At 39.2% G+C, this 22,806-nt stretch overlaps 1 protein-coding gene across 1 annotated transcript in view; it reads right to left on the reverse strand.

The window, feature by feature from the left end:
• ANTXR1 (ANTXR cell adhesion molecule 1) overlaps positions 1-22,806 on the reverse strand; it is a 250,291-nt gene that overhangs the window by 145,270 nt on the left and 82,215 nt on the right. The window contains exon 10 of the mRNA XM_081594569.1: positions 15,903-16,001. Within this exon, the coding sequence (XP_081450695.1) occupies positions 15,903-16,001 (99 nt within the window). The remainder of the gene's footprint in view (positions 1-15,902; positions 16,002-22,806) is intronic.

Raw genomic sequence — 22,806 nt, forward strand, 5'->3', positions numbered from 1 at the left:
CATGACCCATATCTATCCACCCATCCCTTGGCCTGGAGTTGTTGCAAGATTTCTCTGGAAGCCCTCACTGGTTAGTTACTACGAGATCAGGTGAAGAGCTTGGGCAATGGGTTCCAGGTAAGTTTCCTGGGTCTATACATGACTATTTCCCTAGTACCTCTGTATTAAGGTGTCCAGAATATACCTTTTGGTTTTCTTCTTTGTTCTCTGGGCAGGTTAGGGTAGGAACCATGAGCACATGAATAGTCTGGTCCCTGGATGGAGCCCCATCACAGCTTGCTACCTACAGACTGTATAACCCTATCCATAACCCAGAGTTCTCACCTGTAAGATGCAATAATACTCATTGCATACTCACTCATTTAATGAGATGATATGATTAAATACTGAACACTTCATAAGCACTTGATATATGTCAACTGTGACTACTAAAGTGGGGTACTTCTGGGCTCAAAGCCTGACATACCTGTACAACACAAGATGTGAGGGTATATACAAACTAACCAGGTCCTGTGAAACTTATCTCCTAGGTTGTGTCAGGCTATATGGTGTAGGTATGACAAGAAGACAGTCATCTATTCTAATAGCACATGTGGACATGTATGCAGTGCAGCAGTCCTTGAATGGGGGTGGTTTTGACCCTCAGGGGATGAAAGGCAATGTTTGAGGCAATTTTGATTGTCAGACCAGGAAGGGAGTGCTATTGGCATCTAGTGAGTAGAGACCATGTACAATGCTAAGGAGCCTATAATACACAGGTGTTCCTCTCCCTCTTATTAAAAAATTATCTGCCCAAAATGTCAGTAGTACCAAGGTTAGAAATCTAGGTATAATATCTACCGTGGTTTTGGTGGCTCAGATGGTAAAGAATCCACCTGCAATACAGGAGACCTGTGTTTGATCCCTGGGTTGGGAAGATCCCCTGAAGAAGCAAATGGCTACCCCCTCCAGTATTCTTGCCTGGAGAATTCCATGGACCACAGAGCTTGGTGGGCTATAGTCCATGGGGTTGCAAAGAGTCTGACACAACTGAGTGACTAACACTTTCACACAAGGTTTTGGCCCATTGTAGAGGGTTCTGTAGATATTACTAGGTAGTTCACAGTTCCCCCCGGGGTACTGACAGAATGTCCAGAGAAGTTCAGAAGTGTTAAATGATTATGCATAGAGGAGGGTGAGGGAGTAACAGCTTGAGGGCCATTGGAAGGCATCTGGTGAGAGTAAAGAAGAGAGTGTTTTTTGGTAAATTCTTCCATGCAGGCTTTGATGGGTCCAGGCTTGCCTAGTGGTAGGTGGCACCTGAGCCACTCTATTGGGTGAGGCTTTACAACTGAAATGAGGGTGCTCCAGAAGTGGGGATTAGATTGTTGCTGAGGCTCTGAGCTGTTATGGGTGAGAAGGCTGCAATCAGAACACCTTACCTACAAACACCAGTGTAGGACAGAGAGCTGAGTGCAGTCTTGGAAAAAAGTGAAGTGAGTTATCTTGAACATTGTTTACAGGAGGATCAAGATTACATCATAGCGCCAGAAGGAGAGGCAGTAAAGGGTGAGGGACCATGAATGCATTCCCAGAGAAGCTCAGGGATAGTAGCCAGCAGCCTGCTGGTCACTGGGTTGTCTTTTGGGGGCTTGATCTCTGTGCCTCAGAACTCTCCAGCTTTTAGAACTGGTCCTTAGCACAGCTAGTCTGACTTCTCAGGATGTAAATTATTTTTGGCTCATATTTACTGTTATTTTTAGTGACTGTAAAAGTAATACATGGTGAGTGTAAGAAGTCTGAGAAATACAGAGAAGAATATAAAACGCATGAAAATCCTCAGTAATCCTAACTTCCAGTAATAAACACTGTTAATGCTTTGGGGCATGCTATTTCAGAATTTTTTCTATGCATACTATTTTTTACATAATTGGAATCATACTGCACATAATATTGTCGTCTTCTGCATCATCTCTATCCAAAGTTTAACAGGGACAGATTTAGGTATTGCAAGAAAACCAAATGAAGATAATGGGGCTCAGAGCTCTGGCAAAATGTTTCCTCCTCTCAATAAATCTAGACCCAAAATTCTTGACTGTTGACATTTACAAAACTAACAAATTATCTTACAAGCAAAGCATCAACCTTTAAAAAATTTGTAAGCTTGAGGTCAGAAAACTGGTGCCCTTGAGACAGCTGTAATTTGCTAAGAAATATATTTTTTAAAGTTTTGTTTTCACTTGGCGGAAGACAATTTAGAATTCATGCACAAGGTATGTGTCTACTGACACAAAGTCTTTCAGCTGTGCACAGTTAGGTTTGGAAGGGTTTACCTTTGGAGATGGGATTGAGGGACAAGTCTATTAAAATACGGTAAAGACTCTGCCTGCGATGCTGGAGACCCAGATCTGATCCCCAGGCCAGGAAGATCCACTGGAGAAAGGAATGACAACCCATTCCAGTATTTTTGCCTGGAGAATCCCATGGACAGAGGAGCCTGGTGACCCTGTTCATGGGGTCGCAAAGAGTTGGACATGACAGAGTGACTATCTATCACTATCACTATCTATCACAGGATCATGACCATAAACTATGGCAAATGCTGACTGCTCTTAAAGAACACAAATTAACACAGAAATGCAGAGAAGAGGTGGGAAGCAGAGCTCAGGCACACACTTGAGTCACAGTGGACATCACTAAGCTGCTGTGGTGTGCATATTAGGGGCCAGAGCCGAACTGCTTGAAGGAAAGATACATCAGTAGCACTCTCTTCCTTTCCCTCTGAAGCACCCAACGTTTCCTCTAAATGAATGTGGAGCAAATAGTTAACGTATTTCAAATGCTAATTTGAAGGGGGCATAGCTTATTAGTCTCCTTGGAGTTCCCATGAGTCTGGTCCATCTCTGTTAACCACTTTTTCTTCCATCATCCTACTGAAATGACAAAGGAGTAGTGCTCCATGAGGAAAGGCACTGCAAAAGTCCAGTTATCTGGTACTGAATAGAGGGGGTGCCAACTTCCCCTATTGAGAACAGGACTGGGGTAACAGCAGTTTCAGGGACATTCACAAGCAATGAATGTCTCTTAATTCATTGCAAATCTCTCTTAATCATGCTTCAAAGAAGCTCACTGGGTGCCAGAGTCCACAGGCAGCTTCCAATTTTCATTTGGAAACAACAGCACCCTTGCTAGAACCGTGGTAACGTCACATGTGACCACCTATCAGGCACTGCTATAGTTAACTTTGTGTCCAATTGCCCCTGGAAGAAACTCTTTTGCCCCTAAATGAGAGTCTTCACCAGTTAGTTACATCTGGTGGCAACTTCTCTTTCATCCTCACCTCATCCCAGATTCCTGAGGTTTTTGTCTGACCAAGCAAAACTGCAGTAAATTTCCACTTATCTGTATTTTTGTCTGGATCTGAAAGATAGAAACATGGACTAACACAGTCTTGGCAAGAGCCATTTCAGAAACAACTGGGTGAAACCCAAACTCCCTCTGAGAGCAGGGGCAAAGGGAAACATGAGCAGATACATGGAAAGCCCATAAAGTGTAAGAAAGAGGGGCCACTTGGGGAACCAGAAGAGGTGGCTTCCTCGTGTTCACAGTCAGCTGCATACACTGACCTAAAGCCTGGGCTCTTCGTCCCCTGGTCCAGGGCTTTTTTTTTCCTTGAACCAGAGCTTGAGTCTTGACTAACAAACCCATGACCTTGGACAAGCAGCTGAATCTCTCGGAGCTGAGGTTTCCTGTTTCTACAGTGAGGGGAAGCCGTGGGAATCAGTGTTTTCAAATCAGGCACATGTCAGAGTGATGTGGGCATTCAGGATCAGGGACCCGGGGACCTGTGGGGATCAGTGTTTAAGAAGCAACATAGAGAAGCGGGCAAGAGCCTCTGGAGTAGACAGCCTGGAGTCCACACTGCTCCAACCTCTGGCCACCTGGGTGACCTTGGGCAGTTTCTCTCTGTGCTTCAGTTCCCCTGTTAGCCAAGGGGGATACAAATAAGTCATCCCTCACTGGACTGCTGGGAGGATGAAATGAGCTAGTTTAGGAAGGAAACCAGGCAGGTGCTCACAATCAGTAATTGTCATTACTTGGATGACGCTTCTGGGGGATTCTGATGTGAGGCCTGATTAAGAAGCAGGAGTAATGATAACCCTATATGTGAGACAGAATAAGAGACACAGATGCATAGAACAGTCTTATGGACTCTGGGGGAGAAGGTGAGGGTGGGACGTTCTGGGAGAATAGCATTGAAACATGTATATTATCATATGTGAAACAGAACACCATACCATGTTCGATGCATGAGACAAATGCTCAGGGCTGGGGCAATGGGATGACCCAAAGGGATGGGATGGGGAGGGAGGTGGGAGGGGGGTCCAGGAAGGGGAACACATGTAAACCCATGGCTGATTCATGTCAATGTATGGCAAAAACTACTACAATATTGTAAAGTAATTAGCCCCCAACTAAAATAAATAAATTTATTTTTAAAAAAAAAGATAAAAAAGCAGGAGTGCAGGATGGATCATCAAACTGAGTGAAGTAAGTCAAACACAGAAAGACATATATCATATTATATCACTTATAGGTGGAATCTGAAAAACGAGTACAAATGAACTTACTTACAAGACAGAGGTAGAAAACACACTTATGCTTACCAGGGGTAAACTGGGAGACTGGGACTGACATATACATACTACTATATATAAAATAGATAACTAATAAGAACCTACTGTATAGCACAGGGAACTCTATTCAATACTCCGTAATGGCCTGTTGTTGTTTAGTTGCTAAGTCGCATCTGACTCATTGAGATCCCATGGACTGTAGCCCACCAGGCTCCTCTGTCCATGGGATTTCCCAGGCAAGAATACTGGAGTGGGTTGCCATTTCTTTCTCCAGAGGATCTTCCTGACCTAGGGATTGAACCCACGTCTCCCACATAGGCAGGCAGATTCTTTATCATTGAGCCACTGGGGAAGCCCAATGGCCTGTATGGGCAAAGAATCTAAAAAAAGAGTGGATATTTGTATATGTATAACTGATTCAATTTGCTGTATACCTGAAGCTAACACAACATTGTAAATCAACTACACTCTACACTCCAATAAAAAAAAAAAAGGAATTATGAGACAAGATGCTCCTTTGTATCATTTAATTCTGAGTTGCACAAAATGACATTCTATCATCTTCATACCACATCAAAGCCCTAAGTAAGGATGCATCCGAATTGCGCTAAATGCCTTTGACTGATAGATACAACATTCCAACCAGTGAGAAAGGCAACAATAGACTTTTGTTTGGGAAGTTTTTCTCCTTCTCTCTCCCCAACTGTCACCATAGGTACCCTTCAATGATCTCCTTAAGGGGCCCAAAGCAGTCCTGAGGACCAGATGTTTTCTAAGATAAAATATAGTTTCTGGATAACTGGACAGATTTCTAAAAACAAACACACTGGAACTTCTATATTGGAGTAAGTGTAGTCTCTCATCCCCTTGGGAAGAAGCCCCTCTCTGAAACTCTCTTAGAGCTGCTTTCAGGACTGACCTTCGGTTTGAAAAAAAATATCTTCAAAGGGGGCAATGTTTTATTCTTTGAGAGTGAACCAAAAGTGAACCAGAGCCATGCCTTGTGAATAAGATCGAAGTTCAAGCTGAGAAATAAAATCCTGCATCAGAAAAGAAATGTGCCTATAAAACCAAGAGGCTGATTTTTCACATGGCCCTTCAATTGAATTTTAGTAAGTTTGCTAAAAATCAGTTTCTTTTGTTTCTGGTCATACCTTGTAAGTCTCCATGCAACACTAGGAGAGTCAAATTTTGTCATTATTGTATTAGTAAAACTATCCATTTTTTATTTACTGTTCTTTAAAATGGATCATTTCTCAGCTCCTACCTCAGGGTATCCTTTTTAGCATTTTTATCTCTCTACAAATGGATTTCCAACTGAAAGTGGATCTTTTCGTGGCATGATACATCGAATACTGAAGTAGGAAAAAGTGTAGCCAGAATAAATAAAGTTTGTGTGAAGATTTCCAAGATACTTTCTTGGCCAGGAGTAGTTCAGCCTGGTAACTGGAGAACCAACTAAATGCTACACTTAAGATGCATGCTTGGCCTAAATGATTAACAAGAATTTTAAAATGAAAATTTAAATAACTGTCTTTTTTTTTTCCCTCATGACAGAAGGGACATATGATCATAGGAAACTTAGATGGACAGAAAGAAGAAAGTAAAAACTCATAGTGGACTCATTCAGAGGTAACTACTGTTAACATCTGGATGTGTGTCTTTCACATTTCTCTCTCTGCATATAAATGTATGTGTCTAAATCAGGAGCAGCTTTAACGAAGGCACTGTTTTGTAACTTATTCTTGACATGTGAAGCAGTACTGTTAACATTTTCCCCACATAAGTAATTACTCTTCTTTCTCACAATATTAATTATTTAAACATGAATATCATTTATATAACATTATCAATTGTAAATGTTACCACTTAGATGTTTCGATTTGTTTACTTGCTTTCCTCTCTGCTTCCTTCCTTGCTTTCATCTCAAATTCATTCCTTCCTCCCTCCTCTGTCTCTTTTTTTCCTTTTTGCTATCATAAAGCAATATTATGATGAACATCTTACAGCTGAATCTTTGTTAACATTCTCTAGCATTTCCCTTTGATGAAGTCGAAGTTGAAATTCTGGGTCAAAAATGTATGAAAGCAGTTGATTTGTTTTAAGAGTGGCCTTTCTGGAGAGTTCCCTGATGGCCTGGTGGTTAGGATTCCGGATTTTCAGTGCTGGGCCTGGGTTCAATCGCTGGTTGGGGAACTGAGATCCTGTAAGCTGTGTGACTCGGCCAAAAAAAAAAAACAAACAAGCCAACAGGAATGGCCTTCCAAAAGATTCAGTGATCTTTAATGGTCTCTCACCAATGATAAATGAAACCACTTCTTCCCCTGTATCTTTGCCAATATTGGCATTGTATTTCTGTTAATCTTTACCAGTTTGATAGATTATTTTAATTTGCATTTCCTTGATTACAATGAGCATTTACCATATGCTTATTTGCCATTATTTTTCTTGTAAATTTCTTTTTCTTATCTTTTATCCACTGATGTGCTCATCTTTTCTACTGATTTTAAGATCTATCTATATATTAGTTATTGACCCTTTATTTGTTATACATCTTAAAAATAATTTAGCAGGTTTTCTGTTTCCCTTCAGATTTTTTTAAGGGGGGAGGTTTAAAGAATTTTAAAATGTGTACTCAAACCATTCAAATTTTCCTTTGTGGTATCTCCTTTCAGAGTTATGCTTAAAAGGATTTTACCCAGTGGAAAATTATATAAATATTTATTTTTGTTTCCTTCTAAAACTTCTATAGTTTCATGTTCACATTTAAATTTTTCATCTGGAATTTGTTTAGATGTAAAGTGTGAGATAAAAATTGAACTGAATTGTTTTTCCAAGGGGTTAGCCAGTTGTCTCAATACCAAAAAGAATAATCTACTCTTTTCCCACCGATTAGAAAGGTCACTTTATTTTATACTAAATTCATAGAAGTGTTTGGCTCTCTTTATGGACTTCGTTTTTCCCGTCCCAATGTTCAGTTTGCCTTTTGTGGCACCAGTCATACATTGTTTCAATTACTGCAAATTTTTTTATACATCTTAAAACTGGCTAGGGCAAGTTTCCACATTTTTCTTGGCTATTCTTAAATGTTTATTCTTCCATATACACTTTAGAATTATTTTGTTAACTTCAAAATTCCCACTGGACTTTTCATTAGGACTGCAGTAATGTAAATATTAATTTGAAGACAACTGATGTCTCTACAATCCTCAGTTGCTGCTCCACTGAATAACAGTGATAATGATAATAAATTAATACTATAAGCCAACGTTGATCAACTGCTTACTGCATGCTTGGCTCTGTTCTAGGCCCTAATTATTACACTAAAACATCATAGGAATCCACCACGGAGGTGCTATTATTGCCATACTCATTTTACAGCTGGAGAAATTGAGGTTTAGAGAAGTTAAGTAACCAGCCATGGTCACAAAGCTTTAAGACAGAGCCAGGGTGCTTTTCCTGGGTGGTTTGGTTCCAGGGTGTGTTCTATGCCATGAGTCTATACTGGCTCTCTATTTACTTACATTGTCTTCATTTCCTTCTCAGAGTTGTATAACTTTCTTCCTATATGTCTTTACAAGTTTGGTTAAATTTAGTTCTTTCTAGAGTTTATATGCTGCTGCTCTATTTTTCCTGTGATTTTTTCTTTTCCTTTTTTAAAAATAATTTTATTTATTTATTTATTTATGGCTGCACTGGGTCTTCATTGCTGCATGTGGCCTTTTTCTAGTTGCAGAGAGCTGGGGCTAATGCTGGAGTTGAGGTGTGCAGGCTTCTCATTGCAGGGGCTTCTCTTGTCATGGAGCACAGACTCTAGGGCACTTGGGCTTCAGTAGTTGCAGCTCTCAGGCTTGAGAGTGTGGGTTCAGTAATTGTGGTGCATGGGCTCAGTTGCTCTTGGCATGTGGAATCTTCCCATACCAGGGACTGAACCCGTGTCCCCTGCATTGGCAGGCAAATTCTTGGACCACCAGGGAAGTCCCTCAAAGTATGTATTTTTAAAATTTGGATGGGATAGTGAATTTTAACATCTTCTTGGCATCAAAAAATTTGCTATGTGAGAGGAAAATTCCTCCCTCATTTTTTAAAATGGTATTACTTATCCTGGTCCTTTTTAAATACATTGCTGGATTTTTGTTGACCAATAGTTTATCTGTGTGTTTGTCATCAAAGAAATCGATTTCAAATATACTCTACTACTAGTGTCTTGTCCAGTTTTTAAAAAGCCAAGATTATATAATTTTCATAACTGAATTAAAATGCTTTTGCTCTATTTCTTTTCTCTAGAAGAATATGTATCAGATATGAATCATTTGTCCTCAAAGTCTGGTAAAACACAGATGAAAAAAATCTGAGTCAAGTGCTTTGGTTGAGGGGTAGTATTTCCTCACATCTCTCTTCCAGTTCATGCATTTCATCTTTATCTGTGTCTAATCACATTGCTTAGTCTATCCACTAAGTTGTGTATATATTTGGACAGAGGAGCCTGGTGGGCTACAGTCCATAGGGTCATAAAGAGTCTGATGCCACTGAAGCAACTTAGCACACAACACACACACACACACACACACACACACACATCACATGTTCCTCATCCACTCATCTATGGATGGATGTAAGTTGCTTCCACATCTTGGCTACTGTAAATAATGCTATAGTGAACAGCAATATTTATATATTTTTTCAAATTAGTGTTTTTGTTTTCTTCAGGTAAATAATCAGAAGTGAAACTGCTAGATCATATAGCAGTTCTACTTTTAAGTTTTTGTGGAAACTCCATACTGTCCTCCAAGTGGCTGTACCAATTTACATTCCCACCAACATTGCACAAGTGTTCCCTTTTCTCCACATCCTTGCCAACACTTTGTTATCTTTTGATGATAGCGATTCTGACAGGTTAGTATCTGAGTTAGTATCTCTGAGTTAGTATTCTGAGTTAGTATCTGTTTGTGGTTTTGATTTGCATTTCCCTGATGGTTAATGATGTTTAGCATCTTTCTATGTGCTTATTGGCTATCTGCATATCTTCTTTGGAAAAATGTCTACCCAGTTGGTAGACATTAATTGGGCTGTTTACTTTTCTAGATGTTGAGTTGTATGAGTTCTTTGTATATTTTGAATATTAATCCTTTATCAGATACATAGTTTGAAAATGTCTTCTCTCATTCAGAAAGTGGCCTTTCCTTCTATTGATAGGTTCCTTTTCTGTGTAAAAGCTTTTAGGTTTGGTGTAGTCCCATTTGTTTATTTTTGTTTTTTTTCCCCTTGCCTGAGGAGACAGATCCAAAAAAATATTGTTAAGACAGATGTCAAAGTGCATACTGCCTATGCTTTCTTCTAGTTTTGTGGTTTCAGGCCTTACATTTAAGTCTTTAACCCACTTTTGAATTTATTTTTGTATGTGGTGTGAGAAAATAGTCCAGATTGATTCTATTACACACAGCAGTACAGTTTTCCTGACACCACTTATTAAAGAGGCTGTCTTTTCCCATTGTATATTCTTGCCTGCTTTGTTGTAGATTAATTGACCAGATAAGCATGGGTTTATTTTGGGGCTCTTTATTCTGTTCCATTGATCTGTGTGTTTGTTTTCATGCCAGTACATAGTGGTTTGACAACTGTAGCTTTGTAGTATGGCTTGAAACCCAGGAGTGTGACAACTCTAGCTTTGTTCTTCTTTCCCAAGATTGCTTTGGCTATTTGGGGTCTTTTGTGTCTTCATACAAATTTTAGAGTTATTTGTTCTAGCTCTGTGATAAATGCCATTGGTGTTTTTATGGGATTGCACTGAATCTATAGATTTCTTTGGGTAGTGTAGTCATTTTAACAATTTTGATTCTTCCAATCCATGAGCACAAAGTATCTTTCCATTTATTTTGTTGTCTTCAATTTCTTTCATCAATCTCTTATAGCTTTCAGGGCTTTTTCCTCTTTGATCAGACTTATCTCAAGTTTATTTTATTCTTTTTTAGACAGCTGTAAAAAATGTGATTGTTTTATGAATTTCACTAATAGTTCATAATTAGTATTTAGAAATGCAACATATTTCTGTATATTACTTTTGTATCCTACAACCAGCTTACTAAACTCATTTCAGTTCAAATAGTTGTTGTTAGTGTCTTTAGAATTTTTTGTGTATAGAACCATATCATGTGCAAATAGTGACAGTTTTACTTCTTCCTTTCCAATTTTATTTGGATTCCTTTTATTTCTTTTTCTTTTATGATTGTTGTGCCTAGGACTTCCACTTCCATGTTAAAAAAATAGTGGTGAGAGTGGGATCCTTGTTTTGTTCCTGATCTTCCAGGAAATACTTCCAGCTTGTCACCATTGATTATGATGTTGCCTGTCATTTGTCATACATGGCCTTTATTATGTTGAAGTATGTTCCTTCTATGCTCACTTTGTGAAGAGTTTTTATCATAAAAGGATGTTGAATTTTGTCAGAAGCTTTTGCTGCATCTATGGAGATGATCATATGGTTTTCATTCTTCAGTTAGTTAACATGGTGTATTATATTGATTGATTTGTGGATACTGAACCATCCATGCATTCCTGGGGTAAATTCTACTTGATCATGGTGTATGATCCCTTTTAACCTACTGTTGAATTCAGTTTGCTAACATTTTGTTGAGGACTTCTGCATTTACATTCATCAGTGATAATGACCTATAATTATTTTTTGTGGTATCTTTGGCTTTGATATTAGGGTGATGTTACCCTTGTAGAATGAGTTCAGAAGTATTCCTTCCTCTTCATTTTCTAAAAATAGTTTGAGAAGGATAAATTTCTTCTTTGAAGTTTAGTAGAATTTGTCTGTGAAACTGTGTGGTCCTAGAGTTTTTTGGTTGGAAGTTTTTTAAAGTAATGATTCAGTTTCACTACTGGTAATTATTAGTTTGTTCATTTTTTATAATTCTTCCTGATTCAGTTTTGGGAGATTGCACATTTCTAGGCATTTATCCATTTCTTCTAGGTTGTCTATTTTATTATCACATAATTGTTCATAGTAATATTTTATGATCCTTTGTATTTCTCTGTTGTCAGTTGTAATTTCTATTTTTTGATTTATTTATCTGGATCCTTTCTCTTTTTTTCTTGATGAATTTAGTTAAAGGTTTATCAACTTTGTCTATCTTTTTTTTTTTTTAAAAAGTCTTCATTTCATTAACCTTTTCTATTGCTTCCTAACTCTCTATTTTGCTTATTTCCACTTTGATCTTTATTTCTTTCCTTCTAATGCCTTTGGGTTTTGTTCTTATTTTTCTAGTTCCTTTAGGTATAAAGTTAGATTTTTTGAGATGTTTTCTTGTTTTAATACACTTTAAATATGTTTATTTTACCTTCTCTTTTAAAATGCTTCCTAGTCTTCTTGCTTGTTCTCCTTTTTCTTTCAACTATTGTCATATGATTTATCATTTGGTGCTATGAGCCCATCTTCAGAGGGAATTATGGCTTCAGGAGTGGTGTGGGTTGGACTGGATGTATACTTCCTCGGCCAGGGCCACAGCAATCAGGATGGCCACAGACACATTTTGGTGCTTCTGTATTATGTGGTTGGTAGAACATCTTACCTTACTCCCCTGCCTGCTTTCTTGAATCACTGAGCAGCTTTCCCTGTACCCATTTAAAGTGTGTTACAACCCCTGCAGCCTGATTTCTACAGGTGGCTCTGCTTTTGCCTGCCTTCCAAATAGGAAAAGGAGTACGTCAAGGCTGTATATCATCTCCCTGCTTATTTAACTCATATGCAGAGTACATCATGAGGAACGCTGGGCTGGATGAAGCATAAGCTGGAATCAAGATTGCCAGGAGAAATATCAATAACCTCAGATATGCAGATGACACCACCCTTATGGCAGAAAGTGAAGAGGAACTAAAAAGCCTCTTGATGAAAGTGAAAGAGGAGAATGGAAAAGTTGGCTTAAAGCTCAATATTCAGAAAACTAAGATCATGGCATCTGGTCCCATCACTTCATGGCAAATAGATGGGGAAACAGTGGAAACAGTGGCTGACTTTATTTTTGGGGGCTCCAAAATCACTGCAGATGGTGATTGCAGCCATGAAATTAAAAGATGCTTACTCCTTCAAAGGAAAGTTATGACCAACCTAGACAGAATATTAAAAAGCAGAGACATTACTTTGCCAACAAAAGTCTGTCTAGTTAAGGCTATGGTTTTTCCAGTAGTCATGTATGGATGTGAGAGTTGGACTATAAAGAAAGCTGAGCGCCAAAGAATTGATACTTTTGAACTTGGTATTAGAGAAGACTCTTGAGAGTCCCTTGGACTACAAGGAGATCCAACTAGTCCATCCTAAAGGAGATCAGTCCCGGGTGTTCACTGGAAGGACTGATGCTGAAGCTGAAACTCCAATAGTTTAGCCACCTGATGCAAAGAGCTGACTCATTTGAAAAGACCCTGATGCTGGGAAAGGAGGAGAAGGGGACAACAGAGGATGAGATGGTTGGATGGCATCACCAACTCAATGGACATGGGTTTGGGTAGACTCCAGCAGTTGGTGATGGACAGGGAGGCCTGGCGTGCTGCAGTTCATGGAGTCGCACAGAGTTGGACACGTCTGAGGGACTGAACTGAACTGAACTTGCTGGTGTCCTATATCTATATCAGTACTGCGATCACAGCCTGAAGATCCCTCAGGTCTGGAGCCCTCACAGCTTTGCCTTCTGCTTATATTTTGCATTCCCTTTTTGTTTCCTGTACCTGGGGGTTTCCTCCTCATTCCTTTGAGCAAGACCACATGTCACAGTGTTTACATCATATTTTATGCGTAATTTTGGAACCATTGACCAGAAACAGGTTGCCAAATTGTTTTAGATTTCTAAGTGGTTGATTTATTTTATTTTTAAGCAAAGGCAAGGAAAGCAGGACAGACATAGGTATTAACCTATACTTTTTATTTTCTGGTTATATTTATTATCTAAGAATATATGTAAACAATTTCAACTTTTGGCATTAATATGTCGATGGTTTATTTCTGTCTTAGTGCAATACATGTTAAAGGGAATTCATAGCCACTTAAAAAAAGTACATATATTTGCTCTATAGCTTTAATTTTTTATTATTCATCCAAAGGCTTGGACAGTTATGTTAATATATCTCACTATAAATGTAATTTTTTTAATTTGTTATTTTTTACTTAACTGTTTTTCTTAACATAATGTGCTACAAATAATACATTATTTCTTGAAGACTTCAAGGCTTATATAATAAAAACCATAGCTTCATTATTGGGCCCTCAATTAGTCATTTTTTGATTAATAAGGGAATTCTATTCTCTTTTTTGTTATAAAATGTAATGCAGTATTTAGGAAAAAATCTTGAAAGAGGAAATATATACTATAAAAATGAAAACATAATATTTTAAAATGTGGATATGGAAGTGGGAAAGGAGAATGGGAAAAGTAAGAGAATCTGAATCTGTCTTATTTTATGGGGACAACTCAATGAGATACTTACATTCATAAAGTTGACAGAAAGATGAAGAATTGAATATGTTGCATTTTAAAATTTATTTATCTCTTCTGTCCTCCATAGTTTCTTACTTTACTGAATATAAATGAACAAATTAATAAAGACAATTTTTTAAAAAAATTTCTGGTATTTTCCCCTTAGCTAGGATATTTTTAATAACTATTTGAGTTCAGGAGTGTTGCTTGCGGCATACAATATGGTTGAGTCACTGCCTTTCTTTTCTCTAAGCTGTCAGTGCTTGTGTTGAAAGCATAATTAGGTTTGTGGTTTAAGCTAAACCCAACAGCCTTTATTTCTTTTTAAATATATATTAGGTGAACAGACTGTGCAGGTGTTTGCAAGTTTATATTAGGAAAGGAAAAGAAGCTAGTTTCCCAAGAAATCAAATTTTATGGAGAAGCTGGAAAATATGTGTTTAAAATGTCACTCTATAAATCCATCATAAAAAATTTGCATTTTTTTGTTATCTTAGTATAGAATCTCTGAGTAACCTTTTAAGCAACAGCAATGCTATACTCATGGCCGTGCATGTTCAGAGAGGAGTTGGTTCTAAAGGCTTGCTTGTCTGGGAAGCCTTCTTTGGAAGGTGTTGATGTCTTTTGAGTTTAATCCTCAGGAGTTTCTGATCTTAGATTTAAGATTAAGAGGAGAGAAGGAAGGTGGACTTGAACATCACAAATTAAAGGAGGGGAAAAAAAAGGAAAGATTCTGTAGAGGGTGCATGTCCAACTTTCACACTATGGCAGGATACTTGAAAATGTTTTCAAACAGCAAGTACTTTCTGGACACATGAGAGCATTTCTAAGTATCAGGGAAAAATAACTGAATATTTCAAATCTTTGGAGTTTCTCCATATACAGGAATTCCAGATGTTTGCAAAGAAGCCATTGCATATCTTTGTTTAAATATTGAAGTGGGTTTTGAGATGCTAAAGAGGGAAAAAGGCATACCCTTCAGTTCTTCCTTTTTAAAAACAGGAGAGTACCTACTCCACAATGCTAACAGGAGGACAAAACCAGTGTGAAAGGTCAATAAATGAGTATCCTCTCCATCTTCTTTGTCTTTCTACCTCCCAGAGCTGTTGTGGCAAAAAGATGTGAGGTATTTAAAAGGTCCTAGCACTGTAGAAAATACAGTATATGATTGCTGTTTACTGCTGCAGATACTGAACCAGTAATTTTCTGTGGGATGAATGCCAGATGTAAATAATAACAGGGACTCCTGGCCATCTGTCTTAACATAATCCATCTGCCTCATCTTTCCTGGACAGTAATCTGAGTCACACAAGTCTTTAACTTCCCTGCTACAAACGTCTTGTGAATGTGCCAATGTTGTGATAATTCATTTTTCCCATGAAATGCACTTAGTTTTACATCCATCTTCCTGTATCTCAGGTCAGCTATCTATCCTGATGAGAATTTTTTGGCTTTTAGTTTACTCAGAATTAATAAATTTAGAACACCTATTTTTTCCTCTTTTGCTTGAGAGTCCTGATATCTCACTAAGCAATGTGGAGCTTTGTAAGCCCTAACCAGTCAGGGCCACCACTGCCACCTGAGAGTTTGGAACTTGGTACACGTATGCTGGGGGACTGGGAAACAGTACCTGCTGCCTCTCCTTACGGGAGCAAGGGGACCGCAGGGGCCAGATATGCCCTTTGCTGGCAGCCTTTCTAGCAGAGAGGACCCTTCTCTGTAGTTTCCTGGGTGCGGCTTTTCAGGAAGATGGGTTGGGAACTACCCCCTGCCCAGAAGCCAGCGGCAGAAACCCCCAAACTCCGCAAGAACTTACTGAGTGTGACTGACTCGTTGATCTTAAAGCTGCAGAGGACCCTGTCCACGTTGCGGGCGTGTCGGAAGCCATTCCCTCTCACGACTACTTGAAATGATTCTGAAACAAAGAATAATGACAGGACACCTTAATTGACTGCACAATGTTAACCTTAAATTTCCCATCTGCCCTGATTCAGGGTACTTGTTAACTATTCATCAGGCTTAAAATATTCAAAATCAGTTCAAGCTGAGAAACAGAAGCATCCGTGTGGGAGCCTTTCACCACTTAATCACCACCTTCTCACTAGTTGTCCACCGGGAAGGCACAGAACTTCTTTCTTTAAATTCCCACCTTGGCTTTGCCGTTACTGTTCCTCCTCCCTGGAATGCCTCTCCTTCACCTGTGTCCTGCACACCTTACCCATCTCTCAAGTCGTGACAGTTTTAAAACCTGTGATGTCTGCTGCCAGAAGGCCTCTTGTGTCTCTTTTATACATTGGATGCACAGGAAAGGATTTCTTTAGAACTCAAGGTGCCTAGGGTTTTTGAAGACCACTGTCTTCTGGCATTCACAGTCTGCCCTGAATAGTGTAGCACGTGACTAGGTATCATTTGATGTTGTCCTTTGGTCTTTTCTTCCATAGCTAAAAAAGCATTCCTTTATGTTTAGAATTTGTTTGACAACAGTTTCAGCTCTCCTGTCTCTGCAGGGCACACAGTAGGAATACCTAGTGTTAGGCAGGAGTAACTGTACTCACCAGAGAAGACAAGTCTTGTTTATGGGTGGCTAGTTGTCAAGCATTTCCCATTTGAACTGACATAGGTCCTAGTGCAGTTAGTGCTCTCTTTTCTCCAAATAGAAGAGATAATATAGCTCACTGGCCTCTAGCCCTGCATGTTAATTTCACGTTGGCATAATTCAGGCTGAATTAACACAATGTCTTCATAAAGTAAAAATAATGATCCTCTTACTAAGGGGAAAAAAACCCAGCTAATTAGGAATACTTGCTTAAGTTTGATGGTAACTAATAGCCAATACTTCATTTTCCTTTATTTTTATCATCCTTTTGTATATAAAAATTGGGGCGTGGGATAATGCTGTGTGGCATTAAAAAAAAAAAAGAAAAAGGCTAAAAGTTAGAAATAAAAGTGCAGTATTTGTGAAAGTGGATCTGGCAGTGTAAAGTGCTATTCAAATGGAGATTTTCATTGGAGGAAAAATGGAATTAAAGGACTTGCATGGGGACTCTTCCAAACTTTAATAAATGGCATGAATGTATGTCACCTTCACTCCCAGGAAACTCATTTAGAGGTCATGTTTGCCAAGAGAATAATAACTGATATCAACTGCTCCCTCCTTGTGTGCCACACTCTGTACCAAGTGTTGTAGATGTCTGATGTCATTTAAACCTCACTACAGGGAGGTGCAAATGAGAAAACCAAGCTTAGCGAGGTTAAATAGCTGGTCCCAGATCACACAGCTGGTAGTCAGGACTAGAACTGGAATCCAGGTCTGTCGGGTGTCAAGTGCCATGTGCTTAGAACTCAACCAGCATGCTCTTTGCCATTATGCTAAAATGAATCCTCAGTGTTGACATATGACTCATTTAGAGATTAACACTGATTTTTTTAAAGCTTATTTTATTTTTATTTTCAGCAGGTTTGCCCGTTTTGCAGGTAAGTGGAGCTGGCCTGGCTGGGAGGCAGGGAACCCAAACCAAAGTAAAGGAACCTAGAGGCACTAAGTGTGCCACCAGGAGAAACAAGTTAGCACAGAGTGCTGTTGAGAGCTATGAACGAACTTCACTGTCAGGAAATTGAAATTTTGACATTGTAAATGACTTGCCCAAGATCAAGTAATCTGTAATTGGTAAGCAGCAAAACTGGGTACTAATGTATATGAGTATTCACTGCCTTAGTTTTGAACTATATTAGGTCATGGGCACATGGCTTTTTCAGATCCAATTACCAGGCTACCTGACGCCAGCTATGACTGTTTTGAAACAATGCATGAAGAAGAATGCCAGATTCTCACTTTGTTCCTTATTACATACCCCAGACTGGGAGGCCCATCTATATGATCTGCTCTGATTCCCCATGGTGGGGGACACTGGCCTGCTGGGTTCTTCCTCAGCCAGCTGAGGATTCAAGCCATCTTTCTAGTTCCTCCAAACTCTGTCTTTGTAATTTTTTATTCGACTTCAGTGGACAGAGAAAGACAAGATTTTGGTGGTAACAAACAGGGGCTTATAGTCTGGGGTATGTGATGAGGGACGAAGTAGTGAGAGTCTTGTATCCTTCTCCTTTTTGTATTGTTTCAAAACAGTCGTAGCTGGCATCATGAAGACAGGTAATTGGTCCTTGGTAGCTCAGACAGTCGGAGAAGGCAGTGGCACCCCACTCCAGTACTCTTGCCTGGAAAATCCCATGGACGGAGGAGCCTGGTAGGCTACAGTCCATGGAGTCGCTAAGAGTCTGACACGACTGAGCGACTTCACTTTCAATTTTCACTTTCATGCACTGGAGAAGGAAATGGCAACCCACTCCAGTATTCTTGCCTGGAGAATCCCAGGGACGACGGAGCCTGATGGGCTGCCGTCTATGGGGTCGCACAGAGTCGGACACGACTGAAGCGACTTAGCAGCAGCAGCAGCTCAGACAGTAAAGAGTCTGCCTGCAGTGTGGGAGACCTGGGTTTGATTCCTGGGCTGGGACAATCCCCTGGAGAAGGGAATGGCTACCCACTCTAGTATTCTTGCCTGGAAAATCCCACGGACTGAGGAGCCTGGTATGCTACAGTGCATGGGGTCACAAAGAGTCAGACACGATTGAGCGACTAATACTACTATCTCTGGTTTATTTTCCTGTGGCCTTCTTTCTGAAATACAAAAAGTTACAAGGGGTGGTCTGCAAAGGGAGAGCTCGGAGAAGGTAAGCACCAGGTACAGAATGTAATTAGCATAGAGTTAAGGGGCAATACATGCAGGATGTAACTCATGCAGAGTTAGGGACCATACGTGCAGGATGTAATTTACAGAGTGTCAGGTTAGTTTGTGAAAAGCAAATCTAGTCACAGACTACAGATTAGGAATAGTTAAAAGTAAAAATAGGAGTGATCAACTCTTTCAGGCATGTTTATATTTCTTCCCTGACCTGTTCACTGTTCTCTTTATTTTCTTTATTCTCAGGAAAGGGAAAAACAAACTAATTCCTCTATTTTCCTTTTCACTGCAACAGTATGAGTATTAAGAATTTAGATAAGCATGTTAATGCATAGATAGGATTGCTAAATTTAGAATGATGAACTAAATAGTTTTCTTTGTTCTTTTCTTTTTTAAAAAATTTTATTATTATTATTATTTTTAACACCAAAAAACATTTTGTATTGGGGTATAGCCAATTAACAATGTTGTGGTAGTTTCAGGTGAACAGCGAAGGGACTCAGCCTTTTCTTTCGATGTCTGCCTGGCATGTGATTGATGACACTGTTGGTTCAACAAGCATTCTGTTAAGTGCCAAGCATTGTGGAAGAATCTTATTGTATAATATCTTTTCATTCAGTTTAGCCTCTAGAAACTCATTTCTGTTTTTAATCTCAATGCTGCTGCTGCTGCTAAGTCGCTTCAGTCGTGTCCCACTCTGTGTGACCCTATAGACTGCAGCCCACCAGGCTCCCCCATCCCTGGGATTCTCCAGGCAAGAACACTGGAGTGGGTTGCCATTTCCTTCTCCAATGCATGAAAGTGAAAAGTGAAAGCGAAGTCGCTCAGTCGTGTCCGACTCTGTGCGACCCCATGGACTGCAGCCCACCAGGCTCCTCCGTCCATGGGATTTTCCAGGCAAGAGTACTGGAGTGGGCTGCCATTGCCTTCTCCAAGTCTGAATGCTAGACATCCAGAAATCTGCCATTGGATGTTTTTGCTGATTCAAAATGTTTTCTGCCTCACTGTTGGGCCTACTTCTCTTATTTCCTCAAAGATCGGTGGAAGGAGAAAAGATGCTGGAAATGCAGGCCATGTGCCAAGTTCTCTTCTCTTAAGGTCATAGCCTAGCCTTAGCAGTGCTGCTGAGGGGTACTCTGTAAGAGAGGATGTCTGTCTAGTTGGGCCTGGCCCACCCTCAGGGTATTAGGAAGAAAGACGTCAGGAATCCATGAACAGCCAAAGTGGAAACCAAACAATTTAACCCCCAGGCCTGGGGAGCAGATGGAGGAAATGATGCTCTGGGAGGCACACCAGAGCAGAGGCCAGATGCCACCCTGCCTGGTACAGTTTCTGTGATAGGACACACATTTGGTCTCCAGAAGAGCCCAAATATTGACCCAGCAGCCTGACTGGAATGTCAGCCCTTCACACGTAGAGGTTATGTAACAAAACCTTTGTCAAGTGGATCTGCCAGCAAGCGAGACCAGGACACACCAGAACCAGGACATACTGATTGAATTACACTATTCACAAAGCCCTGAACCTGCCTCTCACAATAAATACATCCAAGGGTTTTTTCAGTTCAGTTCAATTCAGTTGCTCAGTCGTGTCCGACTCTTTGTGACCGCATGGACTGCAGCACGCCAGGCCTCCCTGTCCATCACCAACTCCCAGAGTTTGCAACATGTATGTTGGGTTACAGCTCCTACAAGAAGTGCTTAGAGATTGGAAAGCTTCAGGGAGGACTTTCTACCAGGAAATGATCTTTTACTCCATCTCTTTACATATTCTTTAAGTTAGCTTTAAGATATATATTTACTATGACTTTTTGTCACTTTATTCTCAATAATAATTTAAGCCTTCTGATGGGAGAGGCCATCATTTCTTTTTCTTTAGAATTTTGGGCTGTGCCTAACCCAAGGCTGAGTCAGTGTCAGTCTAAGCTCCTTTAATGAATGAATAAATGACATCTTGGGAGAGAAAGAGAATAAGGGAAGGAGAATGTGGTCCTTTATTCAGGTACCAGTCAGATAAAATCTTGTTTATTTTCTGAGGCTTAATAAGGTCATTGAATGAGAAGATGCCCAACATCATTAGTTGTTAGGGAAATATAAATCAAAATCCCTCCACATTCACCAGAATGGCTATAATAAAAGAGATGGACAATAACAAGTATTGGTGAAGAAATTAGACCCTGTGTACCTTGCTAGTGGGAATGTAAATTGGTGCAGTTGCTTTGTAAAACAGTTTGGCACTTCCTCAAAAAGCTAAACCTAGAATTACCATATGACCCACAAATTCTATCCCCAGGTATACACTCAAGAGAATTGAAAACGTACATCTACACAAAAGCTTCTACATGTATGTTCACAGTAGCATTATTCATAATAGCCAAAAAGTGGAAATAACGCAAGTATCCATCAAGTGATGAATATGGTATTCATACAATGGAATATTATTCATCCATATAAAGCAAGTAGGTTCTGACACATGCTGTGTTGTGGATGAATCTTGAAAACATCATGCCAAGTAAAAGAAGTCAGACACGAAAGGCTACATATTGCATGATTCCATTCCCTTTCATTTCCATATGAATAGCACAGATTAGCAGATCCAGAAAGACAGAATATTGTCTGGCGGTTGCCAGGGCTGGAGAGAGGAAGAAATGGGGAGTGACTGCTTAACGAGTATAGTGTTTCGTTTTAAGATTATGAATATATTCTGGAATTAGATAGTGGTAATAGCTGTATAACTTTGTGAGTATATCAAACATTACTGAATTGTACTCTTTGAAAGGGTGAACTTTAGGATATGTGAATTATAGCTCAGTTTTAAAAAAGAAAACTGTTAAGGTCAGAGAATAGATTGATAAACTTATTCTATTCCCTCCTTTTTTTTTTTGAAAGTATGGAACACATAGTTTTGTGATGACCTCAATAAAGATCCTTTATCAATCACTGGATCTGAAAATGAGATATCTTTATATTCACCATTTGCTCTGGTCACCTAAGACTTTTGTTGTTATCACTAACAAAATTATTGTTAGTGATATTTCTGTCTTGTGAGGTAGTTTTAATTTTCTCTCCTATTAAATGCTTATTGTGACATGTAACATCTAAAATATAACATAGAGCTGGATGTGTATTAGGTGCTTTCTGATGCCTAAATTACTCTAGAAGATTTTTAAAAAACTGTATAGCTATTTACTTTTTAGTGAGGTATAATTGATATACAAGTTGTATGTAAGGTGTATAACTGAAACATTTTGATACAGTTACACAATCATGGGGCAATACCACAATCAAGGTGGTAAACACACCCACCAGCCTCAGAAGTTTCTATGTTCCCCTTCATAATCTCTTCTTCCAGTCCATGCAACCACTGATCTGTTCTCTGTTGTTGTAGATTAGTTTGCATTCTCTAGAATTTTATGAAATGGAATCATATGGTAAGTATTTCTTTTTGGTCTAACTTCTTTATACTCAGCATAATTATTTTAAGACTCAGCCATAATTACTTTGAGGTTTATGCATAGTCTATTCCTTTTTATTGCTGAGTATTATTCGTTGTATGAAAAACCGCAGTTGTTTATCCATTCAAGTGTTGATGAATATTTGAGTTGTTCACAGTTTTTGGCTCTTAAAAATAGACCAGTTATAAACATCTGCGTACAAGTCTCTGTCAGAACATAAATTTCTTTTTTTTCTTGGGTAAATACCTAGGAGTACAATGGATAGGTCATGTGGTAAGTGTATATTTAACGTTTTGAGAGACTATTAGAACTGTTTTCCAAAGTGAGAGTACCACTTTACATTTCCATCATCTAAATGTGAGTATCCCTCCTTCAAACAGAAATATCTTTGAATGAAAAAGAAGATCAAGCAGAGAATTAAACAACTAATTCAGAAGAGGTGCCTATGGGCCAGGCATGAGCTTTTTTGAAAGAAAATGAAGAGTGAAAGGAACAAAACCACTTTTTGATGTTGCTTACAAGTGTCT

Source organism: Giraffa tippelskirchi, chromosome 4, assembly GCF_054371585.1.
Source record: "Giraffa tippelskirchi isolate mGirTip1 chromosome 4, T2T-mGirTip1v1.2.pri, whole genome shotgun sequence".
In the NCBI taxonomy this organism is placed as follows: Eukaryota; Metazoa; Chordata; class Mammalia; order Artiodactyla; family Giraffidae; genus Giraffa; species Giraffa tippelskirchi.